The following is a 23821-nucleotide window of genomic DNA, read 5'->3' on the forward strand; positions in this document are numbered from 1 at the left end:
GGGATTGGGTGGAAACTATTAGAAAACCCATAAGGCCGTAAATTCAAAGAATAAACTACATTCTTTAGTTCATCCTTATTGGTAATCAAGCTGATATTTTGATTGCCATTTTATTCTTCTCTCTGTCTCTCATTTGGTTTGAAACTCATAGGAGATGTAAGGGGAAAAGCAATTATACACCCCTTTAACCTCACTGATAATCTCTTCTTTTATTTATTTTTTTTTTATTTTTTTTTAACGTTTATTTATTTTTGAGACAGAGAGAGACAGAGCATGAACGGGGGAGGGTCAGAGAGAGGGAGACACAGAATCTGAAATAGGCTCCAGGCTCTGAGCTGTCAGCACAGAGCCCAACGCGGGGCTCGAACTCACGGACCAGGAGATCATGACCTGAGCTGAAGTCAGCCACTTAACCGACTGAGCCACCCAGGCGTCCCGATAATCTCTTCTTTTAATAGAAATCTGGCCTGAGCTCAAGGCCCTTCATAGGCAATAGTATCTATATAGAATTTAATGATATGGTTTCATTTTTAGTGAAGTTATACTTCTAGCTGCCATCTATAAAATAAATTCATGTAAGTTTTAAAACGAATTTTTAAAACATTAATACAGATAATACATGGATATGGTAAAAATTATAAAGTGAATACATAAATGACTAAAGTTTAGAAACCACTAAGCATTGATCATTTCTAATCTAGGATCTGTTCCAGATTTAAATTCTTTTGAATATAAATGCCAGTAGAATAAAAAATGTTAGGTGGTAAACAAGTAAAAAAAGGGACCTTCTAACCATAGCATATACTATGTTATTTTCATTTGTTTTAAAATATATCATTACTGAGGAAGCTAACCTTTTTTTTTTCATTAATAAATACCCTTTTCTTAATATTTAACTAGGTAGTTGAGTATTGATATCTTTTTGATAACACATTTTTTTGGTGATGGTATTTTATTTTATTTTTCTTCCACAAAAGCAGTCAGTTCTGGGTGAGGTTTTTCGAACTAGAAATCTTGGAGGACACGAACCATGCTATCACTGTATACTCTACCTCATACAGTGTTTGGCATATAGCAGTGTTCAATAAATATTTGAAAAAGTGAAGTGAATGAATGAATGAATGAAGAATGAACAAAGAACCAACAAAAATAAACTACATTCTCTGTCTTGAAGATATAGGCATAGTTTCGATTTATTTCTTAAAGCTGTCAATAGGACTAGCTGTAAGAAAGTTGAGGCCTTGGGGCAATCAGTGAAAGACAGAGCTACTTGAACAGAGCATTTCGAATAACCCTGTTAGAGGGGCGCCTGAGTGACTCAGTCGGTTAAGCGACCGACTTCAGCTCAGGTCATGATCTCATGGTTTGTGATCTCATGGTTTGTGAGCCCCGCGTCTGGCTCAGCACTGACAGCTCAGAGCCTGAATCCCGTTTTGGATTCTGTGTCTCCCTCTCTCTCTGCCCCTCCCCTGCTCATACTCTCTCTTTCCTTCAAAAATAAATAAACATTAAAAAAAAAAAAAAAAGAAGAAGAAGAACCGTGTTAGAAAGAAAGCTCAAAAAGAAGGTAACCCTATTAATTTTGCTTTTATTTATGGTCATATAAAAGAAGTTAGATTGTTTCTTTCTCTCCTTTTTATAAAAAAGAACTGTTTTCTCTTCCTTTTTTTCCTCTCATTCATGTGCTATTTCTCTTATCATGTCCATATCACAGAAAGCACCCAATTTCTCTTGCCTTTGGGAGATTATTAGAGCTTAATTTAAAATGCAGCTTACTCTTTCCCCATACACTCTTAATTATAGTATCTTGTCTGATAAAGGTGCCCACCTCTGTCTTAACCAGTACCCCAGATGAACTGCAGTGCTGGTGGTGAATTTTTTTAGTGACATCTATTCATACAACAAATGTCATGTTTCAAGGGCTTTGTTCTAAGAGTCCTGAAATGAGTTTTACATGTCAGAGAGAGAGAATATTAACCAGATGTTTTTAATTTTTAGTTATGCCAACCAACTTTCTTATAATCATGTAGTTTGAGTGATTACATTCCCAGATGATGAGATTTACTATAAAACACTTTGCATATATGCAGAAAAACAGAATTTGAGGACTGTGTTCCATTCTGGTGAATACATTTTAAAAGTCTTCTAGGTTTATTTTCTACAAGTGCATTCTTTCTTTAATGGTCCAGTGATTAACTGGAATTATTTTGTATATTCAGGTTAATATTTTCTGTTATTGAAATTTTAATTCAGTACATTTTATGTTTATAAAATTTCTCTGCCTGGTATCTTCATGTCTTCTAGTTACTACTATGTGGTCTTCGATATCTAAGGTTGCTGGCTTAGGGGCGGGCGCCTGGGTGGCTCAGTCGGTTGGGTGTCCAACTTCGGCTCAGGTCATGATCTCACTGCTTGTGAGTTCGAGCCCCGGGTCTGGCTTTGTACTGACAGCTCAGAGCCTGGAGACTGCTTCAGATTCTGTGTCCCACTCTCTGCCCCTCCCTCACTCATGCTCTATCTCTCTCTCTCTCTTAAGAATAAATAAAACATTAAAAAAATAATAAAGTAATTAAAATAAAGTTGCTGGCTTATCCCATTTTGGGTTGTTCTTGTCATTGCATTATAAAATTGATAGAACAGCAGTATCATTAATGATATATAGAAGTTGGATTCTGAAATTAATCATCATCTACAAAAATTAGCATCTAATCTCTATTCTAATTTTAATTTAATGTCCAGATAAACAATCAACATAAATTTTATTGTTATCATCATTGAAAACATAATAGATAATTTGGCCAAGAAAAAAAAAGACTTTAGAATTACCATTTTTTTTTCTTTAAAAGATACAACTGCTTGGCTTATAATTGTAATCTTTAGGTATCTCTAGAGTCATGGTGCTCTGTCATGAAATTAATGAAAGAGCCATTTGCTATAATGACAATCTGGAAGTTTTGAGAATACTTTATTGTCTGGTTCAAAAACAAAAATGATGACAGAAAACAGAACTTTGCCTAGCTGGCTGTGTTCACTAGCAATATGGTTATTCTCTGATTAGATTCTTTGAGTGCTGGGTGCATCCTTATTTGCAGTATGAGGTGTTGAGATGGCAGCATGTTATGACAGGGAAAAAAAAAAAAAAAAGATCATGGACTTGAGAAGCAGACCAACCTAAATGGGAAATTTAGCTCTGTCACTTTTGTGCTAGTACCTTGAGCAAGTTACTTAACTGCGTCTGTAATACTGCTTTAGAGTTGCGATGAGGATGAAAGCATCCAGAGTGAGTTCTCCAATGGTAATTGTATGAGAAATACAGTGTGGTGATGATATGTTTTGATATTCTCACAGGTGAAGTAAAGGACAAAAATGTGCAGGTGGTTGAGCTCCCCATTGTAGACAGTCTTCATCCTCGTCCACCATATTTGCCCCTGGCTGTACCAGAAGACCTTGCAGATCGGCTTGTACGAGTCCATGGTGATCCTGCAGTGTGGTGGGTGTCCCAGTTTGTCAAATACTTGATCCGCCCACAACCTTGGCTGGAAAAGGAAATAGAAGAGACTACTAAGAAGCTTGGCTTCAAACATCCAGTTATTGGGTAAGAATCTGATTTATTCCTCTCATAATGTGATGTAGTAGCAGAGATATGTGTACTTTACAATATATTGTGAAGTTTATGATATAGTTCAATTTTCAAGCCATACCCTAAAACAGATGTTCCAGACAGAGTTCACCTTAGGTCATAGGGAGATCATTCTCCCTTTGTTCACTTAGAACAGTTGAGTTGTCATACTTTGTTACCCCCATTCGCTTATTTATTCATTCAACAAATATATTAAACCCTTATTTCTGAAATTACCTGTCTCTTCTGAGGAAAACAACAAAATTGTATTTTATTGAGAGTAGTTTGGATACTATACATGACTCCTATCTTATCCTAACAAGACCATGAGATGAAGCTATCACATTTATAGCTTTTCGATTGTACTTTTTGTTAGGCTTCATTAATTACCACTGATGATTATTTTGCATTTTTTGGTGTTCTGTTTTCTGGCCTGGAAGCTGTTTTGATAATAAAAATAGTATTTATAATGTAAGATAATGTTAAAATTATTATTTAAAATTATCTCTTGACCCACTTGGGACTTATCATGTACATATGCATTCAGCCTCATGCTTATGTTCAAGAAGATATATCAGGAAATCCTACCACCAAGAAGAATACAAAGAAGCATCTTTGTGCATAAGCTTGTGCTCCTATACACATACATAAAAAGTTATGGAAAGAGGAATTTTCCTGGGTCCGGGTAGCAGATTTCATACCATGGGAAAATGTTCTTTGCCTAATGGAAAGAGTACTGGACTGAGATTTAAGTGACCTAGGTAATATTCCTGGATTTTTTCTAATTCTAGACCAAGTTACTTAATAATAGTATTGGGCTTTGATTTTTCCATCTGTAAAATAGGGAAGGTAATACTTGCCCTAAAAGTGATGTGATAAGAAGGGTAAAAGGAAGGATTTTAGTTCAGTGGAAAAAATGCACTGTAAAATATTACCTTTCAGAAAGACTGATGCTAAAATCATTTCTAAAAATAGACTTGTAGGCTAGACTATGACATTCTGTAGCTTATACTGTTTGTAATAAAGTCAGCTATTGATTAATATTAATATAGGTGTTGATTTGTTCACTTATTTGCAGAGCATTTATTGAACACCTGCTACTGTGGGGACAGAGATTAATTTTTTTTTAATGGCTCCTTCTAGCTTATTACAGTCTGTTGGAAAAGAGACATACACAGCTAACATTATATGGGCAGAATGTGATAAATACCCTGAGAGAAGTATAAAAATTATTACGAGAGTTCAGGGAAGGAGGAATGTCTTCATAGCTTCCGTGTTTAAACAGGATCTTGAAAGGTAAAAGAATAGTAATTAAATTACCAAAATACCTTCAACTGCATTATCTCATTGATCTTATAACACAGTCCTATGAAAAGAGTAGAGATAGCTGTCTTATAGGTTAGGAAACTAAAGGGAAGAAAATCTTGGCCCAGAGTTCCAGAGTTAATAAAGGCAAAGCCAGGACTAAAAACCATCTTAACTTTGCTTGGAAGCTTTCCTGTAGTTTGGCATGGCCTAATTATCCATGGACCATACATCATATGGAGAGTTGGCCAAATACAGAAAATTGCAGTACCAGAGACAATTGAGTTATTTGTACATTGAGGTAGTGTGCTGGAATGAAAGAGAAGGGTGCTCGAATTCAAGAATCTGGGGGTCCCATCTAACTTCTAGTACTAACAAGTTGTGCGACTTTGGGCAACGTACTTGATCATTCCAGGTCTTCATTGATTGCCACTCTTTCCTCATTTGTTTAAAACTAAAAAAAACTAAGTTAGATGGTATGTAAGGTTTCTACTTACATTATACTAAACAATTAGATTTTTGTGTCCACACAACATTCAATCATTTATTCATTATATTTGGTGCTATTGGAAATAAATAAAATCACATTCCCTGCCCTGAAAGAGCTTGATAATCTGATATAGATGACCCTTGAACAATGCAGGGTTAGGACTGCTGACCCCCACCCCCCATGCAGTTGAAATTCCATGTATAACTTGACTCCTCCAAAACTTAACTACTAATAGCCTACTGTTGGCTGGAAGCCTTACCAATGACATAAACAGTCAGTTAACATATATTTTGAATGCTATATGTATTATATACTGTATTCTTACAATAAAATAAGCTAGAGAAAAAGTGTTATTAGAAAATCATAAGGAACACAAAATACATTTACAGTACTGTACTGTAAAAGATCTGTGTATAAGCGGACCTGCACAGTTCAAACCCGTGTTGTTGAAGAGTCAACTGTAGTGAAAGTCAGGCAAGTACACAAAGAACTTTTACTTTTGTGAGGACTGGGTTGAAAAGTATGAGAAACCAGCTACCTCTTGCCTTATGTTGTCTTTTTGTTCATTGATATGTCTTCAGAAGCATCAGTTTCCTTAAATGTCTGAAAAACTTACATTAAATTAAAATGATTTCTCATATCCTTCACCGGACTAATATTCTGAGTCTTCCATGGAGACTCCATTTTGCCCCTCTCAAAATTCTTGATCCAGGCCTAATTTCAGTAGTACTTGGAGACTTGAAAAGATTTCTCAGTAGTACTCTGCCAGTACTTCATATGCTCCTCTTCCTTTGATTCTTCCTTCCATTATTACAGCTCTTCTTTGTTTTTATTTTCATTTTCATTTTCCTATCTCCCACCCAACATCTTCCCTCGTGTCTTAGTCTTCATATGTATAGAAGTTACTGACCCTTATTTTAAATGTTAGAGCTAAAGAAAGTACATGATGAAATCAGTATCAAAGAGTGTTTCTTCTTATAAACTTTTCATTGAAATTCAGTGGAATTGTTTATCCTTGTGGAGCCCAGTGAACAATTCCAATTTCCTGAGAGAGAAGCAGTGATTAAGAAGGATGTGGGAAGGAAACAACGATAGAATACGTGTAAATATAAAGGTGTGCATATCTGGACTATAGTCTGGAAGGCAGAGGATACCCATAAAGATATCAGATTAGCTGCAGTGAAAACAGATCCGCCTTCCAGATTCACAATAAAAAGCTGGGCTTAGGCTTGACCTAAGGCATGCCTATATACCATGGCCTAAAGGGAAACAAATTTACTTTTTTCTTTTTCCCACATATGAATAGTGGTTTAGTAATTTGGTGAGGGGTGGGGAGGATGCAGGAAGGGCAAATTTAAGGAGAGTTTTAATTTATGAAAGTAAACTATGACCATTATTATTTTCATTACAATTACTTTGAAAGCACTAAGATGGGAGGAAAATACTGTGAAAGTCAACACAGGACGATGTAAATCTTTGTCCCCAGTTTTACAGTTTTAGAACTTTTTTACAATAGGACAGATGAGATCAATACCTACTTGTGTTTGACAGCATGAAAAACAGCAAAAGGAAATTCATTATGCATATAACAAAAGGGGTAGAATGTCTCCGTGAACTTAGAATAGTAAGAATTCTTAAAAGGTTTGCCTGCCTTGATTGTGCATTAGGAAGAATTCTTGAAGGTCTGTGTTTTCCTCAGACAATTTTCAATTCTATAAGCTGGCAGTTATAATAACTATACAGGGTAGAATGAAGAATGAGAGAAGTTGGCATCAAATGCTGTAAACAATATATTTAATATTCTGTAATAACAACTGTGAATCTTGGTATCATTTGTTGCCAAAAATCTTAAAAAGTTATATCCAGTTTTTTCTGGGAGGCTGGTAGGTATTTTGCTGCTTATATGGAGTATAACTCTGGAATCTTCCACTTATTCTACTGTTCTTGGATATGCTAATTACTTTCTTTATAAGAAAGCATTCTTCTAAAGCTTATTTTCTAATTCTCCTTGTATTGTGTTAACATGCAAATATATTTAGAATGTATGTGTTTGAATTTTTAAAACATTTTAATTTTTCTAGTGGCAAAAATGAAAAAAAAATGGTTTAAAATGTCTGTGATGCCACCATAAATAAAGGTATAAAGTTGAGTAGCCTAAAAGTACACAGTGGATCAGAGGATCAGAACATTATCAGCAGAGTCTGACTGTCTCCCTCTGCCCCCCAGAGTACACGTCAGACGTACAGACAAAGTAGGAACAGAAGCAGCCTTCCATCCCATTGAGGAATACATGGTACACGTTGAAGAACATTTTCAGCTTCTCTCTCGCAGAATGCAAGTGGATAAACGAAGAGTATATTTGGCGACGGATGACCCTTCTTTATTAAAGGAGGCAAAAACAAAGTAAGTTAAATGAACTAGTGATTCTAGACCAGGACTCTTTTTCAGTTGAAAGGAATCCTTAATTCCCATGACTTGTCATTCTTGTTATAATATTATTACTAATTATTGGAGTTTTTTTTTAATTCAAACAACTGTGTACCTTTGTGACTGTGAATATAATCAAAGAGTATTTGAGGTGCCAGTAAGGTGTATATTTCATTCTAAAGCCTCTTCTCTTGGTGTGTAGGCAGCTGCCATCTTGCTGTGTACTCACATGACCTTTCTGTGTGTTTGGAAGAGAGAGCAAGCTTTCTGGTGTCTCTTCCTGTGGGGGCATTAATTCTATCATGAGGGCCCCATTCTCATGCACTTTATTTAATCCTAATCATCTCCCAAAGGCCCCGTATCCAGATACTATCACAGCTCAAACATAGGTATTCTAGGGGGACACAAACATTCAGTCCATAACTCTAACCAACTGTATAGGACTGCTAGCAATAAAACATACCAGGTGCTTGCCTTTTTGCTCTCACTATCTTCACTAGCAATTAATGGGCAACTGAAACATATGTAAAATATGTGTGAGTTGGGGTGCCTGGGTGGCTTAGTCAGTTGAGCGTCTGACTTCGGCTCAGGTCATGATCTCGTGGTTTGTGAGTTTGAGCCCCATGTCGGGCTCTGTGCTGACGGCTCGGAGCCTGGAGCCTGCTTTGGATTCTGTGTCTTCCTCTCTCTCTGCCCTTCCCCTTCGTATGCTCTGCTCATGCTCTGTCTCTCAGAAATAAATAAATGTTAAAAAAAATTTTTTTTAAATATGTGTAAGTGTTCATCTCATAAAAAAAATTCTGGAACTTGGAAGTTATATTAAAGAAAAATAAAGAATCAGAAGATAAGTTTTATAAGTGGAAGAGTAAGAACTGCTAGTATGTATTGAACAGTAAAACAGTAATCTGTCATTTATAGAGCATGCCTATATTTCAGGCACTGTGTTAGGTGCTGGCGATGCCATGATAAGCAAGATAACTCTGCTCTCAAGGAATTCCCAATCTAGTGGGGGAACAGACAATTACTCATACTCTACAGTATGAATAGTGCTACTATAGGGTTAACATAGGGGGTTAAGAAAACACATAAACACACTGATCCTAATTGGGAATTTATCATAGGATCTAGGTGAACCTAGAATTGGCCTTTACTTATTATTAATAAATAAGGGATGTATTAAATATGTGAAAGAAAGGAATGAGGGAGAAGAATCTGTGTTCTTAGCTTTGCTCAGACACTGTTTGCTCCAGAAATCATCCCTGAATCCCGAAGTGTCCCTCCTGTCTGCATTGCTCTGACTTGGTGTTTAGCACTTGCTTACCTCTGTCTCCCTCACTGGATTAGAAGTACTTTAGACACAGTAACTACCTCTAGTAAGTGCCTAGTAAGTACTGAGTTATGTTTATTTCAATTCCATCAGTTTGAAAACATTTTATTAGATGTTAATCACTTAAGCTAGTGACTTTTTAATTAATTTATTTATTCTTTGGTCCATTTCTTATGTCAGAAATAGAGGTTGGGGAGAAAAACAAATTTGAAGTGAGGACTATACTGTAGATGTTTATTCGAAGCATTGGATAATAGTTTAAATCCTATTTCTCCCTCCTAAGAATCTAAACCGGATATAAGTTGCTTTTTCTTTTAAGACTCCCTCTATGAGTATATTCTTTCTTTCTCTGTCCCTATCTCTCTCTCTCTCTCTGACTCTCACTCTCACTCTCACTCTCACTCTCACTCTCACTCACTCACTGACATACACAGGACCATGAAATTCATCAGTCAAGTGTAAGCCAAGTTACATACTTACAGTTAAGGATTAAATGAACATCTGGGCACAAAACACAATACAAAATTTTCACAGATACTTTTCCAGTTTGATATCTAGAAGCAGAGTAGAAATAGTTCACCATGCTCCTTCATTTTAAAATACCAGATTGAATTTGTAGCTTAATTGAAAAAATATTAAAATGTTATCTACTCTTTTACTTGTTCTTGAAGCATCACAAGCTTTTCCTGTTTTTTTTCCCTTGATGAGCAAAATAACTCATGCTTATTAGATGATAGGGAAGTTGGTAACTATACAAGCAAGAAAAAATACCCACAGTTCTATTACTCAGTGGAAACAGCTATTTAAATGTTGATATATTCCCTTTAGTCATTTATATAGTTACCCATTTTAGTAGTTTATCCTATTCTATATAATTTGAACTCTTTTTTACTTAATACAGCAATGGATCCATTTTCTCAGGTCACTAAAAAAATAATTATCTTAAATGTCCCCTTTAATGACTACATACCTCCTGTATGGATGTGCCATTGCTTACTTGCTCATTCTAATATTGGACACTTACTAGTTATCCACATTATTTCCTTAAGCTAGGTTTCAGGCTTTGGAAATATTTAGATAAAAGGATATGGGCATCTTACAACTTTGATCCATAGTACAGCATGGTGTTTTTGTATTAAGCAACCCTTACAGTACAGTTGGCATTGGTAGTTACCACGATTATGGGACTAGTAAAACTTGAATTTCCTTTTCATGGTCAGCAGCTACTATCTCCTCTGTCTATGGTAGTTCAAGAGACAGCTTTCCCATATTCTGTTAGAAATGTTGCAGCAGCATTTTATGCACTTTTTTTTACCTCTTTGCAAGTCCTTTCATTTTAATTTTCTGAGTCATTTTGAAGATCTTCTCAGGAATGTAGACGCTGTTTCTCATTATTTTGCTTCTGTGTTTTTTTATTCTGAATTAACTCTGCTTTAGACCTGTCAGGATTGGTTTTGAAACCTAAGCAAATCATAAAACCTCTGCCTTTGTTTTAGGAGACCAGAAGCATGACTGAATCTCTCATCACAGTATATAGAGTACAGGGTCATTATGATACTTTGTGCTTCAAGAGGGTAAAGAACTGAGAGTGATGGTTAAATGATACATAGAATTCACACAGTCAGAGGAGAATCTATTTCCTGGGTAGCTTATCTTTTGTAAAAGCGGTCAAGGTTAGCTTTATATGTGTGGCTTCTGTGTGAAAATGAGCAGTTAATGCCTTGCTGCTTGGTATCATACCTCAGGTTTCTCTAGGTTAAGACTGAGTTCATCTGTGAGATTTTGGCACCCGCATCCCACTGACTGTGGCAACCATTGCCAATGTGGAGATAACTCTCTTAGGTAATTCACTGGTAGAGTGTTTAAATCACATTCATTGGCAAAGAAGTAAGAACTATTAAAGTTGTCTATCCAACATTGTATCCTAAGATGTGGAGATTGGGAGCAGGGGTGAAACAGGAGAAGAAACAAGTCTTTAAAAATCTCTCAGGGTAAATATTTACATATGTAGTTTGCTCTTTATCAAAAATGCTAGATGAACACTCCTAATCTTAGTTTCATTTACATAAATAGAGGCAAGAAAAACTTATTTAAAAGTTTTTGTTAAGTGTTTGGTTGTCCTGTGAAATGAAGGCTCAGCCGTAAAGAGTGGTTAATTTTCTCATTATTTTATTGAACTGTAATGTGCTAGATACAGTTACAGGGCACTAGGAATACAAAGAGAAATAGAAGATAATATGCTGCTCCTTTTTTTCAGGAGTATCCAACTGGTGGGCAGTATACGTGTAACAAATGATTACAGTATAGTTAGATGGATGTCCGGAAGGAGTTGTATACCAGGTGCAGTGAAATCATGAAGAGTATCTCCCTCAGCCTGGAGAAAGACTTTAGAAAAGAAAATGTGTTGTCAGTTTATAACTTTAGCTTAGTCCTTTGTGAGTAATATAAACAAATTTTTATAAGGTGGAAGAGGAAAAAAAAATTCTTTTTATCACTGTCAATCTCTACAACCTCACCGTAAAAGAATTCCTCTGCCAACATACTTATGAGCAAAAGACAAGAAAGAAGCATGTTTGTGCAAAAATTTCCATGCTCATTATTGGAGATGCAAAGTCTCCCTCTTCCATTATTTACTTTGTTTCAGTTTCTTTTTCCAAACTCAGTATCCTTCATCAAGCAGTCTTTTGCACATACAGATGAGCCCTGAGGAACTTAGGTGTTCTTTTGGTTTGGTTCTAGGGAGGGGTCTTTAAGTTAGGAAGGGCATTAAAGTTACTGTCACTTCTCAGTAAAAAGATCACTCTTTTCTTTTCATTCAGCACCCAAACCTTGCTGACAGAGTTAGTTTCTATTCAAGGATAAAAATTGTACTGGTGTGTTTTAACAATTCCCTCTCCTCTCTCCTCCGGCCTTTTCATATTTATTTGTTTCTGTTTCTGCCCCATACCTGGATATGCAGCACCACAAGAATCACATTAAAAGTCCTTGGGGTTGTTTTCTTTTTAGAACAAATGTGACATTTCCTTCGCCTCCCTGATTCAGGGCTGAGGAGGGTAAAATGTCAAAAATAATGAAGCCAAATGGATCTGAACACTGATTACCAGTCTGAAACAGCATTCGGAGACTTTGCCGCCACAGTCATCATTAGAGGCAGTGAGAAGAAGCTCCTTGGTGGCTGTGAAATGGAGAGAAATCTGAAGCAGCTGTTAGGGGCTGAGGAAGAAGTCCCAGACATATAGGTAGTGAGTACTACCGATGTAGCATGTATTTACTCACACAGCATTGTGTGATGCCAAGAAAAGTATAGTCCCAACCTTTGGGGAATACTGTGTGGGAGACAGACATGTAAACTGACTCTTGATGGTTCGGGGTTTATAAATAGGAACTATTACCCTGCCAACAAATATTCATTGATCCTGTTATATTCCGGATTCTCTTCTAGGTACTGAGAATAATACATTGAACAAAGCAGATGAAATGCCTCATTATAGAGTTTACATTCCACTTAGGGGTGATGGAGGTGGGAATGGATACAAGCAGTAAATAAATAGTAAATACATATTATGTCAAATGATAATAAAGGTCATGAAGAAAAGTTAAGCAGGTGAAAGAGATAGAAATTGCCAAAGTCCTCACTAATAAGGCTGTATTTCAGCAGAGATCTAAAGGAAGTAAGGAATAAGACCAGCTGGATATCCGCAGAAGAATGTTTAACAATCACAGCTAATATTTACTGAGCATTTACTACATGTGTGGGACTCCTCTAAGCACTTTACATTGCTTAATGTATTTAATTCCTACAAAACTATATAAAGCAGGTACGATTATTAGCCCATTTTCTTGTAAGTCCCAAAGTTTGCAACTTAACTCTGAAGATCTACCCCATGCACTAAGAAAATGTATTCACTCTATACTAGAGTATAATTAAACCTCTTAATTCACAGTAGAATCATTTGAACATATGGTAGGCTTTTTAAAGATATCCTGTTTTAATATTTTTAAGCACATATCCGATCTCAAGACTACCAAAATCTTGCTTAGTTGACATCTACAAGGAATTTGTTTTTATAAATGAATTAAACTAGTTTTCCATTATTGTTGTTGGTAAGATGGTGCTTTGAGGATGGGGGTTAGGGGAGATAAGTCTCAATGATCACAAATTCTAAGTCAAAAATTTAAATGAAATTTAATCACGATTTTTATATTCTGAAGGAAGAGTTCAATGGCCAAATGTGAAGGCAGCTTGAAAAACCTCATAGAAGTCACTCATTACAAAGAAAATAAGGAGCCTTCAACTCTTATGAATTTTGATACGTGAGGGGTCATTTTGATACATGTACGTGTATATTATATGATGTGCCAATAACATGTAACATACTCCAGAATGTTTGCTATCCCACTGATGGATTCAAAGATGCGTCATCAACTACTCTATTGAACACCATAATTAAAGCTCTCCTTACTGTTAGAAAAAAGAGCTTTGGTCAAAGGAGTAGTTCTGCCTCCTCCTGATAAGATACTACATCCTGATAGAGTACTGTGATTTCAGTGACTATGTAAAAATTTATTTCTTTTTTACAGGTACCCCACTTACGAATTTATTAGTGATAACTCTATCTCTTGGTCAGCCGGACTACACAATCGATACACAGAAAATTCGCTTCGGGGTGTGATCCTGGATATACACTTTCTCTCCCAGGCAGACTTCCTAGTGTGTACTTTTTCATCCCAGGTAAGTGATAGTAGGGTATTTTTAAGTGGTCAGTATTTTTTGGTCATATTGAGTTCAGGAAGTTCTTGGGTTTGTGTATGTGTGTGTGTTTAAAGTTATCATGACTCAGATGTAATTTTCTTAATATATGGGAACAATCCCTTTTGTGAAAGAATGGGGAAATTCCATCCCCTTCCCCTGCAAAAAAGTAGCTATTCAATTACACCGAGTATTTAGTTGCTTGCCAGCAATGGTTGAATACATCTCTGCTGAAGCCGCTACTGGAGTTGTTTAAAGTACTTGGCATGTTCACAGCATTTAACTGAAATAGCAAGTAAGTACACTTACTTAATACTTTCTGATTTTGCATACAGTCAGTATGCAGCCGAAATCCATCCACTTCTACACATCGATGCACTGATACTGAGAGACTGAAATGCCAAACATTGTGTCTCACTCAATTGCTTTATAGAAAATAAAGAGTAAATGTAATTCTTTTTCAAGTCCTATTACATTTCTACCATGCAAGAAACTATACATTAAATTTAAGCAATACCATATTGTAATCATTCTTTTGAGTTTAATTGTTGCAGATAATTGTATGGTAGGGGCTTGGTGTATTTGTTTTTATGAGTGGCCCAATCAGCCTTGTATACACAGTGGAATATCAGCATAGAAATATTTATCGTTGGTTTTATTCTGCTCTCTCATTTATGTGCATATTACTGGTTAGTTCATTCAACAAGCTGTTAAATGACTATTTGTGCTCAGAATTATATTAGGTGCAGAGGGGATTTCCAGAGAGATTGAATATATAGATCTTACCCTGGTCCAGAATCTAGTGACCAAAATACTCATATGAAATAATTGGAGAATAATTACCAAGAAATATAGATCATGTAAGATAAATGTATGCCTAAAAGCTTAAAAGAAGCAGAGAAAAGAAAATGTGAAAAGGAAGGTCGCATCATTTTCATGGGAATATACTTCAGAGAGTATAAAGAAATGGACAGTTTTGTTTTTTTTTATTTTGTGACAATGCACATTGTCACAATGGGACAATGATATGATTGTTGGAAAGATACCTGTCTCAGCAAAGACTAGGAGTTCCTTCAGTATGGAATAAGAATACAACCTACCCAGAGACAGCTACCCAGAACAGAAGTCACATAGCAGCAGTCCTCATCAGAACAGAAAATTTCCTTGGCCTTCAAGTTCCCATGAAGGCATCCACTGCTGATGTTTTTTCCTAATTGGGATGAGGTATTCCATCTTTGAGAAGCTCCCTTTTCTATTCTCATAGGAGGTAGACAGGAGGAGTTATAATTACTTGGTCTCTCTCAACTGTTACTGAGAATCTGGCTAGGTGCCCACCTGACCAACAGGTGCAAATGACTAGTAACTACCTCTATACACATTTTTGAATGCTTATTGTTTTGAATGAGTCAATCAAGGGTCATTTTTCCCAAGTGGAGCACCTCCTCTGTAGGCCTAGATTTTAGGCCTATCTAAAGTCCAGGGTTTCTCAACCTAGGCACTATTAGCATTATAGTCAGGTACTTTGTTGTGAGGTACTGTCCTGGGCATTGTAAGATACTGAGCAGCATTCCTGGCCAATAGCACCCCCATCTCAAGTTGTGACAACTGAAAATATCTTCAGATATTGCCAAATATCCCACAGCAGTGGGGAGGACAAAATCGCCTTTATTGAGAATCACTGCTGTGGTCAGAAAGCTTGAAAATGAAATAAATATATACATGTCTGAACATTGAGCAGCCTTACATGTAGGCAGGCACTGAGACTTATAGGGATGTGCTGTATTTTGCTTTCCTTCTTCCAGCTCTTAATAATACCATTAGACTCATTCTGGAAAGAAAATCTTTTTTTTCTTTTCAAGGATGTGCTGTAGATTTTTTGATTCATACAACCTCATGATTCTAACTTTGACCCAGAAATCAGAACTTCTCTTACTTGATGATAGTGGAAATCTGTCCAAGCTTGAGGGGCGTATTATTGTTCATACTACCTTGCTCTATTTTGTGAATAATATCAACTTCAGTGTGTTCTCCAGACCTCAGGTTCAGAGAAGTTGTTCATATGAAGAAAGAGTGGTGTTCAGAGGACTTTTTCTCTCCAAAGGAATGAGATTTGTGCATATACTATATTGTTTCTAAAAACGCTTGACAAGTAAGGGTTCATCCAAAATAACTTTTATTCATTTGAACCAAAGCAAAACTCAAACTAATACCTTGTATCCCAAAATAGACTTGAATATCTCAGAAGTTTTTATGTTAGCGTTCAGAATTAAAAGTTTAACAGTAAAAATACACTTATATAACGAGTAGCAGTTTGCTAAACATGATCACTGCCATCATCACATACCTTTCTTGATGACTATCAGCTGTAGCCTTTGAGATTGGAATAATTCCACATTCACTGATAAATCTTTGGGCTTACTTACACTCCAGCATTTTTTGAAAATATTTTTAGAAAAAAATGGGTTTGGTACGGTTCACTATTTTTACAGTGTGAATGAAATTGGTTGCTTGATTGTAGAAGTTCTCTTGCCATAAACCAAAATTGGAATTGTTTGAAATTGCCCCAGAAATGTCTCATCATAATCGCCAATGGAGTGTGAGAAAAAGTCACTGATAGCATCAAAATGCCAAGCCATTGATTTCTAGGCAGAGAACAAGATTGAGGCAACATAGATTCTGGGATCAGTCTGGGTTTAAATCTAACTTTGACCACTTAGTATATCTGGGTGGCATTTGAACAGATTACTTAGACTGTCACTGACCTATTTTTCCCTGCCTGTAAAATAGTAGTAGCACCTACTATATAGAGTTTTGGGGATGATTAAAAGTCATATGTAAAGCACTGAGAAGTACTTAGTGATGTATTAAATACAATGTTAGTAGCTGTTGTCATTTATGTAGGGAAAGGTATAGGAATACCTTTGCCTGTTAGAGAGACTACGGTATTTATTTTAGCAAGCTTTTTTCCCATGGCCCCATTTCAGACCATACACTCTCATGTTTTAGGAGGAGCGAGAAACATGATAGTCAAGGACTCTGTTACTTCTGCTTGTGCTCATGGGCAATGCTTAGGTTCCACCAAATAATCATGTGCATTGAGCGGGTATAACAGTTCTTCATTGAGAAGAGTAGCCAGTAACATTCAACATTTTAATTTCTCTGTGCCAACATGCCACCTCAACTCTATTTTATTTAGCTACTGAAAGAGAACATCACCGTATAATATAAATTTTCAGGAACAAAAGCTCTTCATTCCCAAAGGGTAAATGATAAGTAATAGTATTTGCTTTAACAAGTGCAAGTAAAATTATGTACTTGTTGACTTTAGGGAAATTAACCTGCAGATGTTCCTATATATGCCATAGGTATACTAGAAAATGGGAGAAGACTAAAATGTTAACTTCCAAAATGGTGACAAAAGAATAAAACACTGAGAATCAAATCTCAGCCCAGAATAAAATATAAACAACCAACTCTCAAACTTTCCTTGATATTCCAAGAGATTATTAGAAAGTGACAACAAGTTTAATATCTTCTTCATAATGCTTTGACAGTTTTGTCTCCTGTGAACTATCCTTTGAGCACTATTACAGCATAAGAGAATAGTGAGAAAGAGTTTGTATGTTGACCATGAACGACTGTAAATGATAATGGAAGAATGAAATGCCATGCCCAAAGGAAAAATGCAAGACTTGATTGATGTTTGAGAAACTATAGGCATGACTATCACGGCACCTTAATCGGGATTCCTTATAAGGCTTTGGGCCCATCCCCCTCAGTCTCAGGGCTTCTAAGCTTTCTTGGTTTTATATTCATAAATGGGATCTGGGAATTTTCTCTCCTTAAATGAAAAAAAAAATTTTTTTAAGCCAATAATATGACTCTATGCTCCAATTTTGTTACTGTTGTTGCATTTAGTTTTCTGAATCCCTTCATCAGAACTGTTTCTCAAAACCAAGTTTGTTCTAAAAGCCTCATAAATTGAAGAAAACAATCCTCAGGATTTAATCTGAAAATTAGAGGCAGTATTAACATTTTCCAAGAACATCAAGTAAGTTTTGAAAGCTGTGCAATCACATTCCAAACTATTCTACCAAATACTGTAATCGTGTTCTGTGTTACTGGAAGTTGCCTATACCCAAAGCATCTACTTTGTCACTTATTTTCCTATTTAATAAAACTGTCTTAAATATGAAGCAAAGAAACTGCAGTTGGTGAAATAACGGAAGTTATTATTGTTTATCAGATTTTTGAATCAGTTTTTATTACTCTGTAATCAGATTACAGACATTGTCATAGATGCTCACTTTAAAGTAGGCTTTGGGTCAACAGCATTGTTTAAGAAGCAGTCAACATTTTTCAGTAGTTTCAACCATTAAAATCACCATAGGACAAATTTACTTTTTTCCCCCCTGTGACACTTCCCTTTTTCACACTTAGTACAACATGCTCATGGCACTCTCCGTTGTCTGATTCCAAATCCACACATAACACAACTGGCCTCATTACACTTCGAATCAGATGTTGGAAAGCCCAAAGGGAAAAACCATATACAACATGCATTTTATTCTAGACAGATGACTCTGGCATTGAGGTATGGCCCATGAAACAACAGTGGATATTGTTTGTTCTCTCATCGAATAGCAGAACAACATAGTTTGTAGGAAAAGTGCATGGATCTCTCAGCATCACCAAAAGAGACCAGAACTACTTCTAACTTCTCACACTAGGAGATCTCCCAGCCCCATCTATTTTGACAACAAAACAAGATCCCATCTGCTCTGAGAAGGCTTTGGAGTCTCATATAAACTCAGCTGGTTACTCCTTAGGGATAAAATTCAGGTTAATGGACCTTCCTCTCCTTATTTATTTATTTGTTTTAATACAGTTGTATCTGTGTTTTATTCTTTGGCAACATTCTTGCTCTTACCCATTACTGTGTGCTTAGTGGTGTACTAAATGATACACTGACATGAAATAAATGAAATGAAACTTACTACATATGGCCAGCCACTGCTTTGTAAGCCAGAGGGTTTGCATCCATCACGCTACCTGTCTAGTATCAAACTGAGTATTGATATCAACTGAAAGCCTTCATTTACCTCCCACACAATTTGGATTAGTAAAGCCTAGTGATGAAGCCTAGGGTAATTAAATGCAAACATCAACATTATAGTATTCTTTCTAGCCCTTTGCAGTAAATTTCCCGATGGCTAAAATAGAGAAATTTTTTTAACTACAAAGAATGTTATATGGGATCTTGGGGATTAAATACCAAGCAGTATTCATTCAACAGCTCTTTCTGAGCTCCTACTATGTGGCAGGCACAGTACTATGTTCTTATCCTAAGGCAGTTTAGTGTACAGCTGAGAGCCCAAAAGAACTGTGGTTGTGGCTCTACCATTTACTAGCTCCTTCCTCCCCTATCCCCCCCCCCCCACTTTTTTTTGAAATCTACTTAATATTTCTGGGGCTTGTTTCTTCAGCTGTAAAATATGGATAATAACAGCAACCAACTCATAGGGTTACCATTATTATGAAAAGGATAAAGGTCCCCATATTGGCCCATCTCAGTGTCTGAAATTTCTACCATTCATTTTTCTTTGAAGAAAATACATGTTATCCATAGGCTGACACAGCAACAGCTGTGGATACCAATATATATATTGTTTATTAGGATTATCCCCCAAAGAAAGCAGGTCCCTAAGGGTGTAGGACTGAAGGCAGTGTCTTTATGAGACTGACACACTTAATAGTGGAGAGGAGGAGCTACATCAGGGTTTGTTGCCACACCGACATTGTGGTCCTCCCAAGGGCAGTGCAAGCTCCTGCATTCCTGGCTAGATATAATTGAAGAGTGAGTGGAGGGGCTCGGGGGTGGGGGGTGGTGGGGAACAACTGTCAAGTTTGCCCATGGCTTGTCTTGGCCCTATGTTTTACCATTCTGGTGTTATAATCCAAACATGGAGAACAGGATCTACAGGAGAAAATATGCTTAGGAGTCTACAAGCATACACAAACTGCCTGAGTTCCAAACTGGAATCTACTACTTAATAATAGTGTAACCTTGGGCAGATTCCTTAACTGAACTTTGACACCTCTAAAATGAGTATGATAGAATTGTATGGGGCTACTTAGAGGATTAAATTAAATAATACCTACAAACAATGTCCGACAGCAAAAACTCAGAAAATATTAGCCTCTATCACTGTTAACTGTGCTTGACTATTGTCTGAGCTGCTTTGTTTTAATTAGTTTCTTCCTTTCCAGATGCTCCACTTGATTTTGCTTGCCCTGTGTGGGCCTTTGGCTGACTTTGGCATTCCCATTCCAAACCTTTTTGACCCTCATTTTGTTATAGTCTCAGTATTCTACTGGTGATCTCAGTTGTACCATGACATCCCCAATATAAAGTTAGTTTGTTGATGAAGTAGAAACTTACAAGTAAAGTCATTGTCTTGGTTCTATGACTAGTTGAAATTCTAGCACTAGAATTTGGGCAGGTCACTGATTCTCCTTGTATTTTAGTCCATATTTGCAAAATTTTAAATATTGTCTAAACTTAGTTTCATTTGCAAGTTACATATAGCATTTGAAAAGCATCCCTCAAGTTCCTGAAATTCAGACTCTTTAAGAAGTTAAGGTGATGCTTAACCTAATCAGATATCATTTGCTCATAACAATTAAGGATGAGTGTCTCCACTCACTTTTGATCTCATAAATACCAGAGTTTTAAAAGACTGTTGGGCAATCCTAAATTGCTCCACTGAGCAGGTCAACAATTACTGTTAGTAGTATCATTTTAAATAAATGCAAAAGTATTGGTATAGAGACAATAAAGCTTAATTAACTGAGACAACTACAACTGGAGATTTAGGGAAAAAAAATTTTTTTAATATGACTTGAGTTCTCTGTTCACAATGTATAATGGAAGAAGCAAAATGATAGTATTCTCTCTTCTGTCTTCACCTATTTTTAGAGAAGTTCCTGAAACCCATTTGCTCTATAATGAACATATTTTTTAATTGCTTAAAATGCTATCCCCCTATGAAAATAGTTATAGTTCAACTTTATCACCAAGCATCAGATTCAATGTGTGAATCTCAGATTGTGGAATTTCAGTGGCCATCCAGTGGGCATGGTAGATATTCTCTGGACATAGGAATCTTTTAAGTAGCCTTACATGCATCAGGCAGATACATCTTCACCAAAGATTAACACATCTTATTTCAGTCCTCGAATGCTTATATCTACTCAGGACACTTAAAACTCTAGAACAGAAATGGCAGATATGCTTTAGCTCACTTGCCAAAGCTAGTTCATTGTCAATAATTACATGAATTTCTTTTGAGAAGAGTTCTGAGATCAAGTCCAAATCTAGCAGAAGAGAGTATGCATTTGATTGAGACTGAATGAAGGGAAGGGAGCAGCAGCGTTTGTGTAAAGTATTTATATTCCTAATCCTCAACCTTAAATTCTTCAAGGACACAAACTATGTCTTACTCATTTTTCTGTAACCAGTGCTCAACACAAGGTGTACTGTGAAGCTCTTAATAAATGTTCATTAAAACTAACTGATTCATCTTCTTTTTTTTTTTTTTGAATTTTTTTTTTTAACGTTTATTTATTTTTGAGACAGAGAGAGACAGAGCATGAACGGGGGAGGGGCAGAGAGAGAGGGAGACACAGAATCGGAAGCAGGCTCCAGGCTCTGAGCCATCAGCCCAGAGCCCGACGCGGGGCTCGAACTCATGGACCGCGAGATCGTGACCTGAGCTGAAGTCGGACGCTTAACCGACTGAGCCACCCAGGCGCCCCTAACTGATTCATCTTCTTAAAGTACTTTGTAGTTTATATTTTGTTCCCAAAGACCTTAGCTATAGTAATCTTTTATGTTTAAAAAAAAAAAAATACAAAAGATGAAGAATGATTTGTACCGTATCTCAGAGCAAATAGAGTAAAAACTTGTGACTAGAATCTACTACTTCCCATCCTCCCGGTCCTAGTCCTGTTCTAGTCTTAGTCTGTTTAGTCAAGGGCCTTCAGTTTGCTATGAAGAAGATCTCATGTATACTAATACATTTTTTTTTTCATTCTTTCCCAAGGTCTGTCGAGTCGCTTATGAAATCATGCAAACACTTCATCCTGATGCTTCTGCAAACTTCCATTCTTTGGATGACATCTACTATTTTGGGGGCCAAAATGCCCACAACCAGATTGCCATTTATCCTCACCAACCTCGAACTGTAGATGAAATCCCCATGGAACCTGGAGATATCATTGGTGTGGCTGGAAATCATTGGGATGGCTATTCTAAAGGTGTCAACAGAAAACTGGGAAGGACGGGCCTATATCCCTCCTACAAAGTCCGAGAGAAGATAGAAACGGTCAAGTACCCCACATATCCTGAGGCTGAGAAGTAAAGCTTAGATGGAAGAGAAGGACAACTAAACTCAGTTAAAACCATTTGAGCCAAACAGTAGATGAAGAAGGCCCTGACCTTACAACACATGGTGAAATGAGTAGACACCTTCAAGCACCAGGAGCAATTGGGAACTGACAGATGCTTCATTGGTGGAATTACTCTTTAACAAGGGCCACAATGCCCTTAAACTCATGCACAGTCCAATAATGTACTCACATATAACATACAAACAGATTGTTTTCTATTTTGCCCCTTCTTTCAAGATTATGTCCCCATGAGACAAACACTGCCACATTGTGTAATTTAAGTGACACAGACATTTTGTGTGAGACTTCAAACATGGTGCCTATATCTGAAAGACCTTTGTGACCTAATGAGAAGACCCCGAATAGCTCCCTACGTCAGGAGGTTGATCCCTTGCCAGTGGTGCTGTTGTAACCACTGAATTCACTCCAATCAGCAGATTCAGAATGAGAATGGATGTTTTTGTCTGGATTTTTTTTTTTAAGTAATTGCATCAGTTCACCCACCTCATCATTAATAAGTGAAGGATACATCAGAAAATAAAATATTCACACTCCATTAGGAACTTTTGTAAAACAATGCCATGAACAGATCTTTAGTACTCAATGTTTCTGGACATTCTCTTTGATAACAAAAAATAAATTTTAAAAAGAGGAATTTTGTAAAGTTTCTAGAATTTTACATCATTGGATGATTTGGTGGTTAAGTTTTAAGTAGGAAAACTATGATAAAAAGAGTTTTATAGTTTTTCTGATTATTATTTTTTTTTTTTTCTGTTTCTGATTGAGTGACTACTCAGGTCTTAGGTCAAAGAGTCATTAGTCCATTTTAACACTGAAAACTGAATTTAATTGGTATGCATTACAAAGTTGCTAAGAATACTCTTTGAGAGCTTTTATTTTCTTACTTTGGGCATTGTTTGTTTGTTTTAATTGAATTAAATAATCACACTTCTTGCCCCAGAGGAACTGTGACTTCCATTTCCAAAACAAACAATTTCAGTCTTGTTGATAACATTTCTTATTGTCACTTTTTGTGAGTTGAGTCCTATTGTTTTAGCCAGGAAGCAAGTTGTGCCCTTTCCTATCATGTCCTGCTTTTGAGAGTACCAGGAACCTTTGGAGCTGGGAAACTGTCTCTGTTTCTAAAGTACATATCTCACAATATGTAGAATTATCCAAACAAAGGAGAAAGGAACCAGTGTGAGATCCAAAATGGGCTTGAGATTATCCTTTCCATATACTTCATTTAGTAATTCCATGAGAGAATCACTTCAAAAGACAAGACTTGGATGCCCTCTATGCTTTCTCTCTGAACACCACTCTTCTCCTTGTAGAGTCACTTGCTATTTTCTGCAGCCTGCCTCCTTTAGATGTATGGCAAGAATATTTCATAGCATCTGTTCTACCTTCTGAAAGAAGAATTTGATCCATTAAGAACTAGTAGCAGACCTG

The 23821-nt window shown here is 36.5% G+C and overlaps 1 protein-coding gene across 15 annotated transcripts in view; it reads left to right on the forward strand.

The window, feature by feature from the left end:
• The window catches only part of FUT8 (fucosyltransferase 8), a 310615-nt gene extending 287591 nt beyond the window's left edge, over positions 1 to 23024 (forward strand). For all 15 annotated transcript variants that reach the window (XM_053889503.1, XM_019451533.2, XM_053889508.1 and 12 more), the window contains 4 exons: positions 3349 to 3595; positions 7641 to 7817; positions 13750 to 13900; positions 22024 to 23024. In XM_053889503.1, the coding sequence (XP_053745478.1) occupies positions 3349 to 3595; positions 7641 to 7817; positions 13750 to 13900; positions 22024 to 22341 (893 nt within the window). In that variant the 3' untranslated portion in view covers positions 22342 to 23024. The remainder of the gene's footprint in view (positions 1 to 3348; positions 3596 to 7640; positions 7818 to 13749; positions 13901 to 22023) is intronic.
• The last annotated feature ends 797 nt before the right edge of the window (positions 23025 to 23821 follow it).

This window comes from Panthera pardus, unplaced genomic scaffold (genome assembly GCF_024362965.1).
Source record: "Panthera pardus isolate Hobbes unplaced genomic scaffold, ASM2436296v1 HiC_scaffold_24, whole genome shotgun sequence".
NCBI classification, from domain to species: Eukaryota; Metazoa; Chordata; class Mammalia; order Carnivora; family Felidae; genus Panthera; species Panthera pardus.